This window comes from Gymnoscopelus braueri (genome assembly GCF_963280865.1).
Source record: "Gymnoscopelus braueri genome assembly, chromosome: 17".
Taxonomy (NCBI): domain Eukaryota; kingdom Metazoa; phylum Chordata; class Actinopteri; order Myctophiformes; family Myctophidae; genus Gymnoscopelus; species Gymnoscopelus braueri.
The window spans coordinates 48,272,752-48,293,200 of NC_137617.1; the positions used below are offsets into that span (position 1 = coordinate 48,272,752).

Consider the following 20,449-nt stretch of genomic DNA (forward strand, 5'->3'; position numbering starts at 1 on the left):
ACACATGACACTGTTAGAAAGACTGAAAAGAAAGAAAACATTTACTGCCGACGAATGATAAAGATAATGTATTAATCCCCATGGGGGAATTCAGATGTTATAGCAGCAACAGCTGTAAGTGTAAAACACAAGATAGGTACAGATATGAGTAGAGAGATAAGAAAAGATCAAATGCAAAATGAAATAAATTGATTCAGAATGGAACAGACAAGAAGAAGAATGAAAGAAGAGAGAGGATAGAGGAAGTTGTAGTTTGTAATGACACAGACACTCGACCTAATGACCTGTCTGAGGGTTTGTCTAACACTCATCTATCTCTGATATACAGTAGAACTTTCTAAAGAAGTTATTACGCCCAAATAATGACATTTATTCATTAGGTCAAGCTTTATAGGGAAGCTGTTCATTAAGAATGGACAGTCCTTTGGGACAAAAGCTACACCTTTGATAGCCAAAGAGACTATGACTTTACACACTCTTCTTTCCAAAAAACATTTATAATAACAGACAACACGTACAGTCAATGTTTTTTTCCCAACACATCTGGTTCATGACAAGCCCAACTTGTTGTGATTTGACACTTTAATTAAATTGAATTGAATTACTGATCATTCCCTTCAAATGTATTTATTGTTGATTTTATCATGAATGAGCATCCATAATCCAGACATAATGCTTATGGATTTTCCAGATGATAGTTAATAACATGTATGGTTTGATTGTAACATGTTAATGTCTTCTTTGTTCTACATACAGAGTGATGTGTCCAGTGTAACAGCATCACTACCAAGCCTCCCTGGTGGATTCAGTAATGAAGGTGTAATGCAGGTTGCAGGTTAGTTTCCTGTTTATAATATCATTCAAACTATTATTACAGCATTTATTTTAACATACTTACTGTACTGGAGGAATAGAGTTTAACATTTAGATGAAAACAGTGTTACTTAAAGGATGACTTCACCCATTTCAACCTATCTTCATATCCTCACTAATGCTCATCATAATATGGTGGCACTTTTTTTCTACTCAGTCTGTGTCTCAGAGGAGGGCTGTGGACAGTTCAGAAACCTGCCTACCAGTGACATCATCGAAGGGGAATCCAAGCTAATAGAAACCGCAGGCTTTCTATTGCTGGAAAGTTAGCATGCTATAATGGAAGCTATTGTTCTTGCATTAATATATTTAAAAAATCTTGTTTGAAAACAAAAACCTGCCTAACGATGATGTCACTGGTAGGCGGGTTTCTGAACTGTCCACATCCCTCCTCTGAGACACAAACGGAGTAGAAACAAAGCGCCACCATATTATCATGAGCATTAGTGAGGACCAATTATAGGTTGAAAATGGGTGAAGTCGTCCTTTAACCTAAGACCTGAGGAGGCGTGGTCAAAAGCCAGGAGACTCCTGCAGGATCCAGTAGTGTTGGCAGCCCTGCCTGAAGCCCATTCTATAAATGCCTTCTAAATCAGTACTTCTCAAATGGTTTCGTGTCAAGGACCCCCAAATTGATATATACATGGCCGCGGACCCCCAATGGAAACTGTTTTGTGCCAGGGACCCCCAGAAGAGAAGACTTGTTTTAAAAAAGATTGAAATTGTTCCAAACATTTTCCATATTTTTCAAAAATGTTCAAAACTAGCAGATGTACAAGCTCGCAGCGTGGCACAAAGTGACGTGCTGTGAGCTTGTAGATCTGCTATTTTTGAGAACCATTGTTCTAAACCAATGTTACTATTACTGTGGCAGCATTTACAATATGTAACATAGTGACTGTACAAGATGAATAACGTTTAACATTCCAAATTAAAACAGTGTTACATAATTAATAATAATAATAATAATAATAATAATAATAATAATAATAATAATAATAATCAGTTCTTCTTGTATTATTATTGTAAATGTTGTGTCGTCTTGTTGTCTTATGTTCCAGTGGGAGGTGAAACACCATCTGAGACAGGAAGTTTATCCCGCTGGTTACCTGACAAGAAGGTCTCTGATTGGCTGGATAAATATGCTGCGTCCTCTTCAGGATATGAGACCATGAGTGAAGTTCCTACCCAGGCAGACGCTGAAGTGATGAGTGTGAGAGATGAAGATTCATTCATAGATGAAAATTTAGTTTAGGCAAATATTTGCACCTTGTGTGTTAGTACAGATGCCTAGGTTGGATTCAATATGTTAACATGTTAATAATAACAACTCAAGATTTACTTAATCTGAATTATGTAATGAATTCCCCAGTCATTATTCCAGTAGGACTCTTAGAATCTCCCTCGACAAGAGAAGAGAGGAGATGAAATTAGAGAAAAACACACAAAATAGAGCAAAAATAATCATGTAATTGAATGATATTTCCAAAACCTAAAATACCATTCATGTTATAAACATCACATCCAACAAACGTCTCATAACATCACATTAGTGTTTAACAAAAGTAGACACCATCCGCTCCCAGCTCTCCAGCCCCTCCACATCTCCAGCTCCCCCCCCCCCCCCTGATTGGGATTTCTCAGCCTCTCTGTTGTTTTTCCTCCATCACGCAGCAAGAAGTTGAGGACCCCTCCACCTGTGCCCTGGACCCCCTCCCCACAGCCCTAATAAAACTAAACATCTGTGCCATAAGTCCCCTGAGTACCAAAGCCATAAACCTCTCACTCCAGTCTGGCCTCGTTCCCTCTGCACTGAAGTCTGCCATCATTACACCCCTGCTCAAAAAACCCACCCACCTAGTCCAGGCACATACCACATACACTGGTAATCCAGCTTGACAGCGTGTCGCGGGTTCGACTCTCGATTCCGACGACCTTTGCTGTGTGTCACCCCCCCCCCCCCCCATCTCTCTCCCCATTTCCTGTCAGCCTACTTTCCTATCATTAAAGGCAGGAAAAGCCAACAAAATATATCTAAAAGAAAAGAAAACACACATTAGACCCAGATAACCTTGCCAACTACAGGCCCATTTCAAACCTCCCTTTCCTCTCCAAAGTTCTGGAAGAAGTGGTGGCTGCACAACTTCAGGACCATCTTTGCATCAACAACATCGCTGAGAAGTTTCAGTCCGGTTTCCATTCAGACCATAGTACGGAAACAGCCCTCGTCAGGGTCACTAACGACCTGCTGATGGCAGCTGATGATGGCTCCCCTTCACTCCTCTTCCTGCTTGATCTGACTGCAGCATTGATTTGACACTGTTCACCATGACATCCTCCTCAACCGCCTTCGGACACAAACCAGCTGCCTGGAGGAGATAAAGGTGTTGATGAACCTCGACTTCCTTCAACTAAACGGCTCCAACACCGAAGCCATCCTAATTGGCACCCTCCACCAGATCCAATCATGCCCCATAACCAGCATCCCGTTCTCCGGTCACAATCTTCCCCTCTCATCCACAGTCACCAACCTGGGTGTGAAAATGGACCCACAACTCAACCTTGAGGCACACATTATACATCTGTGTAAGACCTCCTTCTTTCACCTCAGGAACATCTCCAAACGTCTCTCCACACTCACCCTGCCAGATGCTGAGAAACTCGTACACGTCTTTGTCTCCTCCAGGCTGGATTACTGCAATGCACTACTCACCCACAAGAGCCTACAGAGGCTCCAGTACATTCAAAACAGTTATAGGATCCTGACGAGTGCAAAAATACGACCATTTTACACCCATCCTCCGTTCACTTCACTGGCTCCTCATCTCCTTCAGGACTGATCTCAAAGAACTCCTCGCCCTAAAACCCACTCGAAGCCTCCGCTCTTCCAACACCAACCTTCTCCTTGTCCCCAACACCAAGCTCCGCACCATGGGCGACCGGGCCTTCTGCTATACAGCCCCATGTCTCCCCGAACACCTGAGAGCACCACAGTCCACTGATGCTTTTAAAAATTGACTAAAAAACTACCTTTTTAACAAAGGGTTTTCTTAATTATTTTCTTGGGCCTTTTTTGTTTTTTGTCTTTGCCCTGTTTTTACCTAGTTTTAATTTGACCCTTTAGTTTAGCCTAGCTGGGTCCCATGTAATTGTTTGGTTGCCTATGCTGTTTTTATGACATATATGCTTTTAAACCCTGAGCACTCTGAGATTTGCAAGAATATAAAGTGCTTTATAAATAAAATGCATTGTTATTATTATTATTAATTAATTAATACAAAATAAGCTATGTAACGTGAAAATAAGTCAGGTTAGGGTTAGGTTATTTTTTTATTTCTTAAGTACAATCTCGGTTCAATGCTTTTTCGTGTAATTTCTCCCTCATACACGGTCATTTTCAGAACACTGATTTATGTTTATTCAGTCATTTGTTGGTCATGGGTGCCTGGTACCCACTGCACCCTGTATGTCCATAAAAGACCAATCACATATCTGTCCTTGGATAATGGACATCTTAAATGAGTTACTGTAGAAATCTGCCAGAAATCAATAATCGGTAGAATATGTGTACTTGGATCATAGATTAAGTCACTTAAAAGATCCTGTTACATTCAGAATGTTAATTTCTTAGACTGCCTGAATCCTGCTGAAAGTTGTGTTTTATGATTTCTCATCATAATTTTTAGGATTTGTCTGAAAACAGCTCATCAGAGGAAGAAGAGGAGGATGAGGATTCTGGTGAGAGACATGGATCATATTCATCTTTTACACTGTAAACCTCCAAGCTGCCTCTGATCCACTAACTGTCCACTGTCTTTACTCTTTACAGAAAACTGCATGAACATGATGAAGATGCTGAAGATAAAAAGTGGAGAGGAAGGTAAAACATTTAACACTACAATGAACTGTGGGTGTTGGTGTGAATACAACATGAATGATTACACATAATTCAATGTTTCCTCTTTAATGTCTTTCCTGCAGAGCTGAAGAAACCTGATCTGGATGATTATGATGATGGTAGGTGAGAGATGAATGAATGAATGAATCTACAAATCACCAATATCGTGTAAATTTGTGAAACTATCATTTATTTCTCTATAATTTAATTTATTTTCTCTCCAGATCAGAGATACTTCAGATCATGCTGTGAAAAATGCCAACATGTCCAGCAGGTCAGTTTGCTCCAGACCAGACACAACCACACAGCAAGCTCATTGTCGTGCACACGCATGACATGTAACGTGTGTCGCGGGACGGAGGGAATACGCTATAATGTGCGGTGCTTAAATCGTTACTGTTTCTTCTGCCTGTTGCTTTCTGCAATGCGGGGGGAATAGTGGAATACACAAAAAACACAAGACCAGAGGAGAGCCCAGCGTTGATTCACACACCTACACAATTCTTCTGCCTACACATATACAGTACGCCATGTCCTAGTATGAGCGAATAGGGGAAGGGGATCAACGTCACGTGATTCCCTTGTTTGACCCGGCAAAAACTCGGATGTGTCTCAAAGAATATGATTATTGGCAGAATCACAGAAAGTTTAGAATATTTGGCGGTCCTGTTTGCATTTTTCACAAGATCGATGGTTGCTGCAAATACCTGCGCTACAATACATCATAGTCAGGGGATATTAGCAGAAAGATTTCCAATCTTGGAATAAATTCCTTACCAAAAAAAATCTTCACCAATGTGTTTGTAAAGGTGTCTAGTAACACATCTCACAAAGACTGAAATTCAGTTTCCCTAGGAGAATTTTTGACAGCTGCTGAAAGTTGGGGTACCCACCTTTCCCTGCATTTCCATGCAGGGCAAAACAAAAATCTGTTTTAAGTAGCATGTGAGGGGTCAAACTAGGGTGTTTTTATGATTCTGAATCCATTGCAAGCATTTGTTTTGCACCAAAACCACTCCTTGGGCTAAAAACAGCCCAATCTCAATGGGCTTTTTACACAAAAAGTATACCTGGGCAAGGATGGCTATGGCCGTTTTTAGCCCAAGGAGTGGTTTTGGTGCAAAACAAATGCTTGCAATGGATTCAGAATCATAAAAACACCCTAGTTTGACCCCTCACATGCTACTTAAAACAGAATAAAATTTTGATATTTTTTTTTGCCCTGCATGGAAATGCAGGGAAATGGTGGGTACCCCAACTTTCAGCAGCTGTCAAAAATTCTCCTAGGGAAACTGAATTTCAGTCTTTGTGAGATGTGTTATTAGACACCTTTACAAACACATTGGTAAAGATTTTTTTTGGTAAGGAATTTATTCCAAGATTGGAAATCTTTCTGCTAATATCCCCTGACTAATCACCATAGTTGCTGATAGATATGTTTCTTATTACCCTGTATTATTACTGTATTCAAAAGAGGGGACGAGGTTACAGTAGCAGATGATTTCTAGGCTAAGAGCTCTCTGACGAGCCACAGAATGGAATTGGGTTTTAAACAGAACCCATATCAGATTGGTAACCAATAGTAACATAAACAAATGACATAATGGGTTAGAGTCTAAGCTCATCTCTGTCTAATCGTTTGACACGTCGTCTGAAGCGGTGGCAATCTTTTGCTTCGTTTCCTTGGCAACCAAGTTCTTTTAGACTTAATCAACACCAAGTTTCAGGTTACCCAGTCCTGTATGTTCTGAAAACAATTTCTTCTAACTAACAATATTATTGCATTCCATGAGTCAAATTGCAACAACAAGGTTACAGACAGAAGGAAATCTGTCTCCTGTAAAAAGTGTATCAAACAAATGCAGAGAAAGCCCTGACTTCTAGGTGAAATGTGTCAGTTTGACTGTGGGATGAGAAGTAGCCTACATTTGATATGACCTGAGTGACCTGAGTTAGGCCAAAGATGACACTAAAATATGATATGATGGCAGATACCAAAATCATTCATAAAATATATAGTTTTTTTTAGACCTATCAGTTGCGCTATGACTAAATAAACCCATACAATGTAACAATGTGTGCGTTCCATAATGTAAGTCCAATGGTGAAAGCTGTGTTGTTTCACCCGGTGAAGGAATGGCGGATTCGGCCACGCCCCGAAATATCCGTATGTGTGTCTCAAAGAATAATGGTCAAAAAATATATATTAACAATGATCAACGTGTCGCATCGCAACGCGTTTCAGCATGTAGGTCGCTTACTTTCGCCGTTTAATTTGTCCTAATGTTGGTGCTAAAATAAAAACACTTTAACTCACTGCCAGACCGGGCATGGAGGAGGGGCCGCTTCAGCTCTGATCCTCATTCAACTTGAAGACGCACGCAGGTTGTGACTCGTTATTGTTTAGGCAGCGGAGAACATTCCAGTATAGGCTTATTGCCTAAAATGGTCTAATGTTATGGTGCCTAATTATGGTTGTGTTTTTGATATATATTAAATATACATTATGTTTAAATGAAAATAACTCATCATTTAGTTATAATGATGATCGGCTTGGCTCATTTTGGTGCCCCCGTGGCAAGAGTGTCTGCCAGACATTCAACTGGCAGACACTCTTCTTCATATACTATGTAGCCAGTGGTTGTTGTTGATCCTTAATTATCTCCTGTGTGTGTGTGTGTGTGTGTGTGTGTGTGTGTGTGTGTGTTTACTTGGTAGAGCTACGGAGATGAGATGATCATTCCTGTGAAACTCTCCAGAGGATGCTTGCAGTGAGTCTGGACATCACTTTGACATCATCTGCTTATCTGGTTTCATTATATTCCTTATTACTGTAAGACTTACTACTTTAAGACTTTGATTTTAGCTTTTGTGTGCACACGTGTGCACTTGTGCGTGCGTGTGTGTGTGTGTCTGTGTGTGTGCATTCTTTAGGGCTCAGCTGGCAGGACAGGGGACATATGAGTGTGAGTTAACAGGCTTGATATTTGAGGCATCTGAGCGAGTTCTGGTGAGTTATTCCATCCTGTCCTGGTCCAAGTTCAACAAGTTGGTCCAGAACCCCTGGACGATTGCTGGTCCCATATTCAACGTACAGACAGTCAACAAGGATGCATCTGCCCTCAAGACCATCCAGTTCCCCCACTCCCTGTGCCTGGCTGGTGAGGAGATATGCTGCCTCTGACATATTTATTATTGACTGTACAACTACACATCTTCCATGTATAATATCATTTTACAATATGGGGTATTAGGCATGTATCGATTCACTCAACTCACAATTCGAATCACGATACTAGGTTCAAGATACGATTTTTGAAACACTAAATGTGTACCTTTTTTTTATCATTCATCTAACACAAATGCAGTATTTTCTTCTCTGTTTTTTTCTTTATTACAATACCGTGTTTTCCATTTTCCTCTTTTCAATACAGTAGCAAATGACTGAAAACTCTTTTTTTTATTAATTCTCTTACAAAGATCCTGTATTTATTTTCCTGCTGTTTGCAACCATTTTTTATGAAAACAATTTAAATTGTCACCAGTTTCATTTTAATCGAGTTTAATCGATTTACGATAAATCATTACATGCCTATTAGTAGAGGACCTGGCTAAGATATGTATGCACTTAATTTAGGAGAGAATATCTCAACTGTTCTTGGCTAATATGACCCCAGGGAACAACTTAGGAACTATGAGAAATTCTCTATCCGGGGCGAAATACCCGAAAATGACCACGCCCTTTTTAAAATGACCACACTTCCAACATGGCACTATTTTCTAAACCACTGAAGCTACAGATTTTCTGAGGTGCTCAAAATGTTCAGAATACTCATGTTTGGGAAACCCGTGCCCGAGCCAGCAACCCTACAGGTCATCATAGTGGCCAAATCCAATATGGCCGCCACCTGAAAAAGGTTTTGTCTATAACTTTTGAAGCAGATGAGCTATGAATGCAAACTTGGTGTCTAAATCATGTTTTTTGACAATTAGAAACATGTTGGAACGCTTATCTTTATGGCTGGGTGTGGCTGGACCTCTATTTTGCATATTTCAAAGATGGCGACTATCTGACAATTAGTTTTACTTTTTTACATTTTTGCAAACTTGGTGTCTATTTTATACTTTTTGAGCATTAAAAACACATTAGAATGCTCATATTATTGATTGAAGCCATCTAGAGCACTCTGATTTGCTTATTACAAATATGGCCTATATCAAAAATGTTATTATGTAACATAAAGTTTCATCCAGATTTGAGTGTAGAGTTGTTGGAATGAGTTAAGATCAAACTGAAGAAAAGAAACAACCTGTGTACAGATGTTTAAACAATAGAGTTGAACCCAAATTATACAGCAACAGCCAGGACAGTAAATGCAGAGCAATGCTCAGTATAAATTGAATATCATACCTAGTCAAAGGTGTATATAATTTTAGCAATATTATGTTTAAATTAGAATCACAGATTGTTTTTGTTCTAATCATACAACTTCTATATCGAGGTGCAACGGACTACAGCTTCGCATAATTTGCTTTATGTCCACTACATGACTTTTGAAGCCACGGTAGAGGAGGATGGTGCAAGCTTTACTGGCATCTGCAAGATGGGTCCAGTAAGGTTCCCAAGTCTTAGTCATGGAGTCCCAATACCAGCCCAACGTACTGAAATCTGGGATGTAATGGCCTTTTGACATGCTGAATGTATGTATCAGTTCTGTTGCTGTTGTAACACCAAGACAATTTTGTACAATGTACAATAATACAGATTGTTCAAATTGTATACATCCTATGATAGGATTACATTTATGCTGTGCATTGTTGCACATACTGCACTAGCTGTAGCTGTATAATTAGGAATGAGTTCTACTCTAAATCATTCTATTGTTTCAATAAAATGACATCTGTAAGATACATTGGTTGTTTCATAACATAGTGGCCATATATGTGATATGCACATTAGAGTCCTCTAGATAGATTAAATCATTAAGATAAGCATTCCAACATGTTTCTAGTGGTCAAAAAACATGATTTAGACACCAAGTTTGCATTTGTAGCTCATCTGGTTCTGGTTTTGGCTCATCTAGCCAAAACCTTTTTCAGGTGGTGGCCATATTGGATTTGGCCACTATGATGATCCCGAAGGTTGCTGGCTCGGGCACCCTTGCTACATCATCAGAGCATGCCCTGGGTTATATCTGGGACACATTTGGTGCTTTTAGATTGATTCACGCAAAAATATTCTTATGGCCCTGGACTGTAATAAGTTGACAGTTTTTAGCCGTTTGTTTTAGCTGTTCTGTAATAAAATATAAAATTTGACATTTTACACTTTTCTATTTTTCACTAAACATGAGTATTGTGAACATTTTGAGCACCTCAGAAAATCTGTAGCTCCAACGGTTTAGAAGATAGAGCCATGTTTGAAGTAGCGGTCATTTTAAAAGGGGCGTGGTCATTTCCGAGTATTTCGCCCCGGATAGAGAATTTCTCATAGTTCCTAAGTTGTTCCTTGGGGTCATATTATCCAAGAACAGTTGAGATAATCTCTCCTAAATTAAGTGCATACATATCTTAGCCAGGTCCTAGACTATATGGCGTATCCAAATAACAGCATTCTACAGTGATATTTCTGTTACACTATTGTTATTCTTTAGCCCTTTTTGGCTTCCATGCATTTTGTCTTGTTGTCTCTATAAAACTGTCCCTCCATCCTTCCTCCTCATTATCTTCACCTGCAGGCCAGGAAAAAGAGAAGGTATTTGCTGTCCTACACATCACTGGCAAGGATCCTCTCATTGAGAGAGTCCAGTACTCTGGTAGTCATCTAAAGTGGTCAGTGTCCTCCCTGTCTCCTGTGGGTTCCCTCGTCAAGAACACACAGCAGGTGAAACACCACGGAGAGGTGCTGATCTACCAGGATCTGGGGAGTAGTATCAACACTCACACTTTCCGCATCTTCCTCTCCAGCTGCAACTCATCACATATTAAAGTGAGAAACATTGTTGTATAATGATGATCATGTAAAACATTATCACAATAGGTTTTTTTTACTTTTCAAATCATAAACCTTTAGAGCTCTGGATAGATTGTAAAGGAGCTCACCGACAAGTGAAAAGAGGATGCTGTATAATGCATATCATCCTCAGATCTACCTGTAAACAATAACGAACTGTTTACTCCCTCTTTCCTGCCTATATTGTGTGAAGTCACAGTACTTGTACCTCTATTGGTTATCTGTCCACACAGAGTCGGTCTAACTTTGGTTTTGACTCATCAGATATGACTCATTTTTGGTAGCAATCTGTCTTGTTGAAATAACAACTACAGGCAGTGTCTTTATTGACTATTCTTTCACCACGACATCCAGTCCAGAGATATGCAGAAATCAAGAGAAATATAAAATAGAATAGATTAAGAATGCCTCAGTATGAGCTGTCTTGTATTCATTGAACACAATGTCACTACAGGCTTACATTTCTAGCAACCATAGTGATCAATGACCAGCTGTCATCAAACTATGTGACTATTACTGCAAGACAATACACATGACTTTATTTCACATGTGCTCTGAATGATTAATGACTTGTCGAATCACATCACATCAGTGTGTTCTTATTTTGACTAAAAGTTGAACTTACTAATATTATTGACAACCTGTCAATATAACTTGTTTGTTTTTGTTTTTATCGTTCCCTACTCCCCTGCCTCTTCCCTTCCCTCCTTCTCTCCTGTTGTCATCACCTTGTCCACCTGTTGTCCTTGTGTGTGGCAGGACATCAAGAAGAAGTTGAAGAAGGGACGTTTCAGTGCGGTTGACAAGAACACCTTCTGCCGACTGGGAGTCGAAGATGGGAACTACCATCTGATGAGTGAGCCAAGTGGAGAAATTGATCCTGAGGTGTGTTTGTGTGTAGATAGGTGTAGTTATGAACATGTTGTATGTATTTATTATGAAGTTAATTATTAATAATATGTGCCTGTGCAGGACTTACCATTCACCCCGAAATCAACTGGTTTCTTTGAAGCATACTATGAGCAGCCACCTCCATTCAAATGTAGTCTTAAAGTGAGTGGTTCTGATGTTGCTGCATGGACTGCAACCATTCGACAAGGTACCTACCATATATACACAGTCACCTGTCTACTTGAATGTGTGTATGTATGTACACACACACACACACACACACACACACACACACACACACACACACACACACACACACACACACACACACACACACACACACACACACACACACACACACACACACACTTTGCTTTGCTAACTATGCAGTGTATTTCTGAATGATGCCTATCTGTTGTTCTTGTGTCTAGGTGACTTGATAGGCAGCACAGAGAAAACGCCCAGCAAACTACAACTATTTGGTCAGTTTCAGCGGAGCTCGAGCAAAAGGAAAACTTGTAAGTGTGATCAATTTGATTTACAATTTAATACTAATTATTATTTTGTTCAATTTGTGTGATATCAGGCTTCTCAGCATTGTAGAACCAGACGGTAATTTCCATCTCTCTTACAGTCAGAAAACAGAGATTTGATGCATCAGATGAAGGAATCACCAGTAAGAAACATCCTCTCCGACATCAGCCAGGTGAGTTTACATTTTCTTACTCGTTAGATTACTTAATTCATGTTCAAAAAAAGAACAATCATCCAGTCATCATTGGCTTGGCAGCTCATTTATGAACACAGTTCCTCCTCACATACAGTACATAGTAAGTTCGAGGTGTTTATTGACACATAACAATAACTGATAGCAGAATTATAGGCAGTGAAATCCTTGTACAGTACTTCAACCTTCCCCAACAGTGTAGATAACTATGAAATAGAATACAATGAAATAGTAAGGTGAAACAGTCTGTAATATATTGTATACACAGTATGTACAACTATCAACAATCCTGCTGTGATCAAAATATTGAATATCGGGATACATATCAGTGATGCCCTTATCGTATTCATATGACAGGCATACTGCAATATTTAGGTAGTGTGGTTGGTCTAACAGGGCAACCGCACAATAGTACTTGTCCGACTTTATTCGTGTGGTTGCCCTAACAAGGCAACCACACTATAGTACTTGTCCGACTTTATTAGTGTGGTTGCCCTAACAAGGCAACCACACTATAGTACTTGTCCGACTTTATTAGTGTGGTTGCCCTAACAAGGCAACCAGACTATAGTACGTGTCCGACTTTATTAGTGTGGTTGCCCTAACAGGGCCTTTTTAGTGTGCCTGCCATGCCAATGGAAAAACACTTATTGTAATCTGCCATACTTATAATAATAATATAATTATATAATTATATAATAATAATAATAATAATAATAATAACTAGAAAATATTGTTCCTGAAGAAACAATGTGGGCTCGCTTTAAGACTAGAAATAGTAGTATAAACAGTAAAAATGCAGTCAAGGTCCCAGGCAGTGCTCTCTTTGACTTGATATCCCTGACTGTGTTGTATGAGAGTGTGTAGACTTGGCTCCGGTTGATCTGCTGTTTCAATTATTCTAATTGTCATCAGTTACGCCACTGCTTGTGTGTGTGTGTGTGTGTGTGTGTGTGTGTGTGTGTGTGTGTGTGTGTGTGTGTGTGTGTGTGTGTGTGTGTGTGTGTGTGTGTGTGTGTGTGTGTGTGTGTGTGTGTGTGTGTGTGTGGTTTAAATCACTAACTCCATTGACTCATTGATGCATAGTGTGGCTTTAGAAGCTGCTTGTTTTCTTCACATCATGAGTATGAAAGTCATTTCTGTTACAATATCAACGGTTCTTGTTTTCTCTCAGGTACATCAGCTGTGAGAGAACCTTGGATTATTCAAACAACAGGTACTCGTCTCTGAGCTGTACATTTGAACCTCAAACCAACAACTACAGAATAATTAAATGGATAATGAGATAATGAATATTTGAGGTCTTCTTTTTCCAAGTTCAGCACACCTCTAGTTTTCTGAGGGCAGAAGGCAAGTATTATAGTAATTATGCCATGCATGCAGACTTTTCATGAGGAAACTCAAAGGCAACATTAGACTTTTAGTTGTGGAACAGATGACCATGATCACATATGTATGGAAGAACACAACAGACAATGTAACTGATGTGTATTCTGGTCTGTAGTTGAGTGTCTCTTCTAGTAGAACAGTGTAATGTAACTATGTATTGTTGTCTGTAGGTGAGACTACAGTATCTCTTCTAGAAGAACAGTGTAATGTAACTATGTATTGTTGTCTGTAGGTGAGACTACAGTATCTCTTCTAGAAGAACAGTGTAATGTAACTATGTATTGTTGTCTGTAGGTGAGGCTACAGTATCTCTTCTAGAAGAACAGTGTAATATAACTATGTATTGTTGTCTGTAGGTGAGGCTACAGTGTCTCTTCTAGAAGAACAGTGTAATGTAACTATGTATTGTTGTCTGTAGGTGAGGCTACAGTGTCTCTTCAAGAACAGCAGTCTCTTCATCCTGAGTCAGAACCAAACACAGAGCCTGACTCACATCATGTTCAGGTAAATATAAGTGGGACATTTCAGAAGTAACAGAGCTGATTGAAGATAATAATAATACAATTGAATATAATGTTTAATCAAAGACAGATTGGTCCTTTAGACACATGACACTGTCACTCAACCTAATGAAGTGTCTGAGGGTTTGTTTGAGATCAAATATATGTTCAAGCAGCACGATTACATACAGTACAAAGTCAATGCAATGACACGACATGGAACATCTTTGTATCGAGCGACGAGAACGAGGCGAATGGGGCGATGCAAAAGAAATGCTCTGTATCTTTGCTCCAGATGGAAAATCCCAACTGAGGCGACGTTCGCTTCCCCACCACCAACACTGAACATTCAAGCGACGACAGATATTTTATTTTGCGGTGGGAATGCTCCTTAACACGCTTCCAGGAAGTTATATGCTCCAGTAATACTGACAATTTATTCATAAATCAACCTTCATCTGGATACGCTGTTAATTAAGAATTGGCAGTCCTTTGGAACAAAAGCTACACCTTTGAGATGTTTCTGCAATTTAGTCTTGAGTCAGTATTACTGATTGTAGTACCAGCTCACAACTAGAGTTTAATGTTGACTCCATGCAAATAATGCATTTGTCACAGTAACCTGGTTTTAACCTGGGCTTTGGAGAGTGACTTGGGTTGAGAATATTTTTCTTCAGAAAATAATATATGATCTACTTGCTCTAGTTTCCGGAATAAGAGTGTGACTTCACACACTTCACTGGACTGCATTTATAGTGCTTTTCTCCAAAGTAACAGAAAAAAACACTTGTGACAACAGAAACACATATTTATATTTATACATTTATATTGCCAACATATCTGTTCAGGACAGCCTACTGATAATTCCCTATAGCCTATGTGTTTATGTTTAATTCAATTATGAATGGATGTCCATATAAGCATCCATAATGTCTATTCAGATGTAGTTTACATTTATTTTTTTCCTCCATACAGAGTGATGTGTCCAGTGCAACAACATTAAAACCAAGCCTCTCTGGTGGATTCAGTGATGATGAAACAGTGGCTGAAGGTGTAATGCAGGTTGCAGGTTAGTTTCCTGTTTCTAATATCATTCAAACTATTATTACAGCACTTATTTTAACATACGTAATGTACTGGAGGAATAGAGTTTAACATTTAAATGAAAACAGTGTTACTAAGGTTATCAAATAAAGACAAATATGTTGAATTGGTCAGATGTTCAGCTTATTGATGATGTAATTTAGTGAATCAGTTCATTGAATATTGTGTCTAGTGTTTTTTGTAATAAGATAATAATTGTGTAATAACTATTATTCAATGAATTAAAACTGCCACAGCTAAAATAAAGGGAAGTTGTAGTCCAATGTAATCCACCCGAAATACTAGGCCTACGTGTTAAATATTGACAATGACTAAAAAGACATTTACTTTATGATTTTAGTTTTAGTAAGTTTCATAAGCATGCAATACAGTTTCAGTTATATTTCTTTTTTAGTTCTGTAAAACGTTTCATTTGTATATTTGACCCTGAAATCAAACTACGAACTACAGAATTAATCGTCAATAAGATATTTCATGTTTTATAATCTGTGTCATTAAACTTAAACAAGTGCCGTGTACTTTTATGAGAGCAGATGTCAAGTGATACAGTATAATAGTCTGACTTTTGTATTGACAGACATGAAAGCTAACTTTGTGAAGAAGAACTGGGGTCGTCTAATTCAACGCGTCACAGCGGTTCTGAGTATCGCAGATGACCTCTTTGGAAAAGACTTTGTCACAACTGAGACTTATAGCGAGATCTGTAACGCAACAACCAGGCAAGCTCAAATGAGAATACTGCTTCTCACTGTACATCCAAAAGGAACTGCAGCAATATCAGCATTCTACGAGGCTCTGCAGGAGCACGAGTCGTGTCTTTTCAACGATCTGGGTAAGAGCAAAACACTTCAAATCCCCCTTTCAGTCCAGTCTGTTGGAGTTCTGTGTGACAGGCTTTTTATTAAATTTTTCACATTCCAGCAGAAGGTCCTGGCAGATAAACACATTCCAGCAGAAGGTCCTGGCAGATAAACAAGCACTGAAGATGAATGAAGAGACAACAACTATTCCACTGACACGTCTGTTTGATTTGCACTTTAATTGAGAGAAACATTTGAAATGATCATTAACCTTTTTTATATCACTTGTTTCTGCTAGACTACAGTTGTACAGAAAAAAAAGATATTGATAGAATGATCTTAATTTCTATGATCCTAGATTTCTATTGCCATGCATTTGATGTATTACCTCATTTACCTCATGTTTTCCTTGTTTACTGTAAATAACTCTGGATTAAGAGCATCTGCCAAATGCTTAAATTGTAAATTGAAGATCGTTTTTTTTTTAAATCTGTATATATATATTTATTTTTAATAAAAATAGCTAAAACTAGGATGTGCGCACGTCTTTGGCACTGAATGATTAACAGGAAGAAGTTGAACAAGCCTCTGTGTTAAAATGCACTTGGTAACTTACTTTGTTTTGTTAAGTAGGCCGTGTCCCTGAATATTGTATGTCAAATACATTAAACTCATTTGCGTGCAGCCTGGAATGGCAGACCACCAGTGAATGAATCGTCCACTGACCACCAGAGAATGGATGGTCCACTGACCACCAGAGAATGAATCGTCCACTGACCACCAGAGAATGGTCCACAGACCCAAGGATGGAGACCCTGCTCTACTGTATGTACTGTACTGTACAGTACACAGTGTCATTTTACATTTCATTACATTTTGTAAATTTCTGTCATTTTACATTTCATTACATTTTGTAAATTTCAGTCCCTCTTGTACAGAATGTGAACTTGACACCCTTGGTGTGATAATAAAATGCAGTTTTATATTTGTAAGATTTGTAAGACCTGTTTTGATTGATTGATTGAATACTTTGCAAAACAGTTTGCAAATAGAAAACCATTGTTCCATTGTGGTCCTATGTATTCAAGTCATCAGACATACAATGCTATACAAGAAATCATCAATACCAGGAGCAATGAAAAATATATTTACAGAAAACTGGTGTCAAGCTAGAAGACGTTATCTAGGTCTGTTGAAACAGATGCTCTGTTATGGCGGTTCTGAAAGAGGGATTCACAGTGTTTGATGGCTGATGGTGGGCGTTCTACATTTTGGTGGTGTAATAGTAGAATGAATGTACTGAATTCTACTGTGTTTCTAACTTCAGTGAAGTATGACAGATACATGTGCACTGGTCCTCTGTACTCTCTGAGCTTGTAGATCTGCTATTTTCGGCTAATGTTCGCCTCAGAAAAGGAATGCTGGGGTTCAAGTGGTTAATGTAAAAAAAAATAATAGGTACTATCACACAAACATTTGGCAGCCCCCCTGTAGTAACTCTGAGGACCCCCTGTTGAAGACCCCTGCTCCACAGTGCAGTGAGGTTAAGAAACACACCCTCTGTTCCTACATTGTATTTTAATTTCTCCTTACACAGACTACCCAGCAGAGGGAACTAGTGTTTCAGAGGGAGGAACTTTTAAGACAGCAGGACTGTTACAAATGATTGTAAATCTATCTATAGGCCTATTGTAAGTCACCACATCTCTGTGAGTCAGACTGTCAGGACATGGCTCAGAGGAATAGTTTTGGTCCATGTTATACAACATACAGTATACGTGTATACAGGGTATCTGCACATATCTAAAGTTACAATTTAATGACTTTTAAGACTTTTAAGTAAGTTGGTTTTAATACCAACTTGCCCAAATTGTCAAATATTACTTAAGAAAGAGCAAACATTGTGAAAATAGCCGATCTACAAGCTCACAACGCCTCGCACTGAGAGGCGTTGTGAGCTTGTAGATCGGCTATTTTCACAATATTTATTTATCAGTGGAACCGAGTCAAACTAAATGTAATGCCTACAATTACAAATGCCTCTCAGAGCATATGATTATTTTGGAAGGTTCCCTGTTCAAATTTTTTTTGGGGGGGGGGGGGTCCCCAGTTCAAATATGATTATTTTGGGAGGTTCCCTGTTCAAATATTATTTTTTGGGGGATCACGGCCTGAAAAGTCTGGGAACCCTTGACTTAGACTACCACACAGTAGACTGTTTATAACCACTGACTGTTAATTAATATCATGGGGTTAGATTCATCTGATTTTGTTTCATTCCATTTCGTTTTGTTCACATGCATCATTCAGGGTCATCAACACTGGTAACATCTACACCTATGAGTTGTATGATGACATTCTGTAGTAATATGAGGATATGGACCTCTGTTAGATTACCATCATATCAGAATAAACTTTATGGTCACATCACAGGTTTACAAGAAGTGGGTGAAATGTGTTTGTGAAATTGTGTGTGAGTTCCATCATTTTTGTTGTTTTCCTGCAGCATAAATACACAGTGGTAGAATTCTATAATGTTACGTCTGTTTACTGTATTGATGCAGGATCAATTTATGAATTCTATAATATCATTTATTTTGAGATTTTTCAATGAAACAATTAGACAAGAGAACAGCAGACTCAGACCTACATACAAAATAATGTACAGAAAATCACACACAAGGGAGGCACGGTGGCGCAGTCGGTAGCGCTGTCGCCTCACAGCTAGAAGGTCCTGGGTTCGATTCCCGCCGGGGACGCTGTGGGCGCTGGGGGCGTGTCTTCTCCTCCGCGTCATCAGCGCCCATACCCTAGGTGGGGTTGGCGAAAGTTCTCCCCGTGTCTCCAAGGGTAGTTAATACCCTCACAAAAACATGTAGTAATCCTGGTCACTATACCGCCTCCCCCATGACAGCCGGGGCGCCTGATGGAGGGGAAGGGAACTGGTTGGAATAACGTGTTCCTTCCACGCGCTACGTCCAACAAGGGAAACTCCCCCCTGTCAGGTGACAAGAAGGTCAGTTGGCTCTCATGCCTGAAGGAAGCATGAGCTCGGCCCTGGCCTCCCTACTGTGGGGGACTGGTGTAATGCTGGTGTAGGGCTGGTGTAGCGCCCAGGATCACTTAGGAAATTGGCACCGGGTGAAAAAAAATGGGTTACAAAAATCACGGGATAAAAATTAAAAAAAATAAAATAAAAAAAATCACACACATAATCAGACACATTTATAGTAGGCCTAGTACAAAAATGAAGAACAAAAGATAATAATCAAGTGGTTAAAGCTTCAGGGGGTGGCCATACCTCCAAACATACCTCTGCCTTAATATTTCATATTTTAGCCTCTCCAGGGGTAACAGAGACATTATTTGGGGCATCCACATATGTTCATAATATTAAATGTCTTCGGACCACATCACAGACCCCCATCTGAAAATGTTTTGTGCTAAGGGCCCCCCAGAAGATAAAAATAAAAATAAAATAACTAAGATTAAAAATGTTCAAAAATAGAAGATGTACAAGCTCACAAGCTGTTCGAGCTTGTATATCTGCTATTGTTGAATACCACTGTTCAAAAACCACTGTTCTAAATCCTGAGAGTTTTCTGGAAAAAATTTTTTTTGCTGTGTGTGTGTGTGTGTGTGTGTGTGTGTGTGTGTGTGTGTGTGTGTGTGTGTGTGTGTGTGTGTGTGTGTGTGTGTGTGTGTGTGTGTGTGTGTGTGTGTGTATATATATAGCTAAAATCTAAAATGACACAGATTGTTTCCCGGTTTTAATGGGTTAATATAATAACACACCAGTCTCCATGTAAACATCTGTATTCACTTCTAACGTTTTGACTTAGCATTTGAAATAAATAAAGTTTTTTCATTGAGGCTGGACAGAGCGTCATTTCATTGAAAACTCAGTATTATCTTCTTGATAAATAATCGATTGGTCAGTAACAGTTACACACCTCCTCCACCAGGCGGCGGAATGCAGCAGTGCCTGGGTCCTTTGCTGCACATGCTTGAAACACATTGACCCGGAAGTAAATGCGTGCTGTTTATCTTCTGTACAGCATTGCATAGATATAGAAATCTGATCTACATGAATCGGATTTGCCCGTATGAATCTCCACTACATTTATAGGAAGGGAAAAAGTACATTATGAACAGTCCTAAGAGACAAGAGCCATGAGTGCCTGAGTGTTAGTGTAGTGGTGTAATGTACTGACTTTCATCACAGAGGTTCCATGTTCAAATCCTTGTCCTCCT

General features: G+C 39.2%; 1 protein-coding gene across 1 annotated transcript in view; it reads left to right on the forward strand.

Annotated features, from left to right (window-relative positions):
* LOC308105203 (uncharacterized protein) overlaps positions 1-20,449 on the forward strand; it is a gene marked incomplete at its 3' end in the record, with an annotated part of 438,556 nt that overhangs the window by 355,149 nt on the left and 62,958 nt on the right. Inside the window, exons 18-33 of the mRNA XM_080455838.1 lie at positions 757-835; positions 1,935-2,086; positions 4,560-4,611; positions 4,703-4,753; positions 4,855-4,890; positions 4,996-5,045; positions 7,490-7,542; positions 7,706-7,932; positions 10,510-10,760; positions 11,544-11,669; positions 11,757-11,883; positions 12,107-12,193; positions 12,310-12,381; positions 13,577-13,618; positions 14,210-14,295; positions 15,267-15,360. Of these exons, the coding sequence (XP_080311964.1) occupies positions 757-835; positions 1,935-2,086; positions 4,560-4,611; positions 4,703-4,753; positions 4,855-4,890; positions 4,996-5,045; positions 7,490-7,542; positions 7,706-7,932; positions 10,510-10,760; positions 11,544-11,669; positions 11,757-11,883; positions 12,107-12,193; positions 12,310-12,381; positions 13,577-13,618; positions 14,210-14,295; positions 15,267-15,360 (1,585 nt within the window). The remainder of the gene's footprint in view (positions 1-756; positions 836-1,934; positions 2,087-4,559; positions 4,612-4,702; positions 4,754-4,854; positions 4,891-4,995; positions 5,046-7,489; positions 7,543-7,705; positions 7,933-10,509; positions 10,761-11,543; positions 11,670-11,756; positions 11,884-12,106; positions 12,194-12,309; positions 12,382-13,576; positions 13,619-14,209; positions 14,296-15,266; positions 15,361-20,449) is intronic.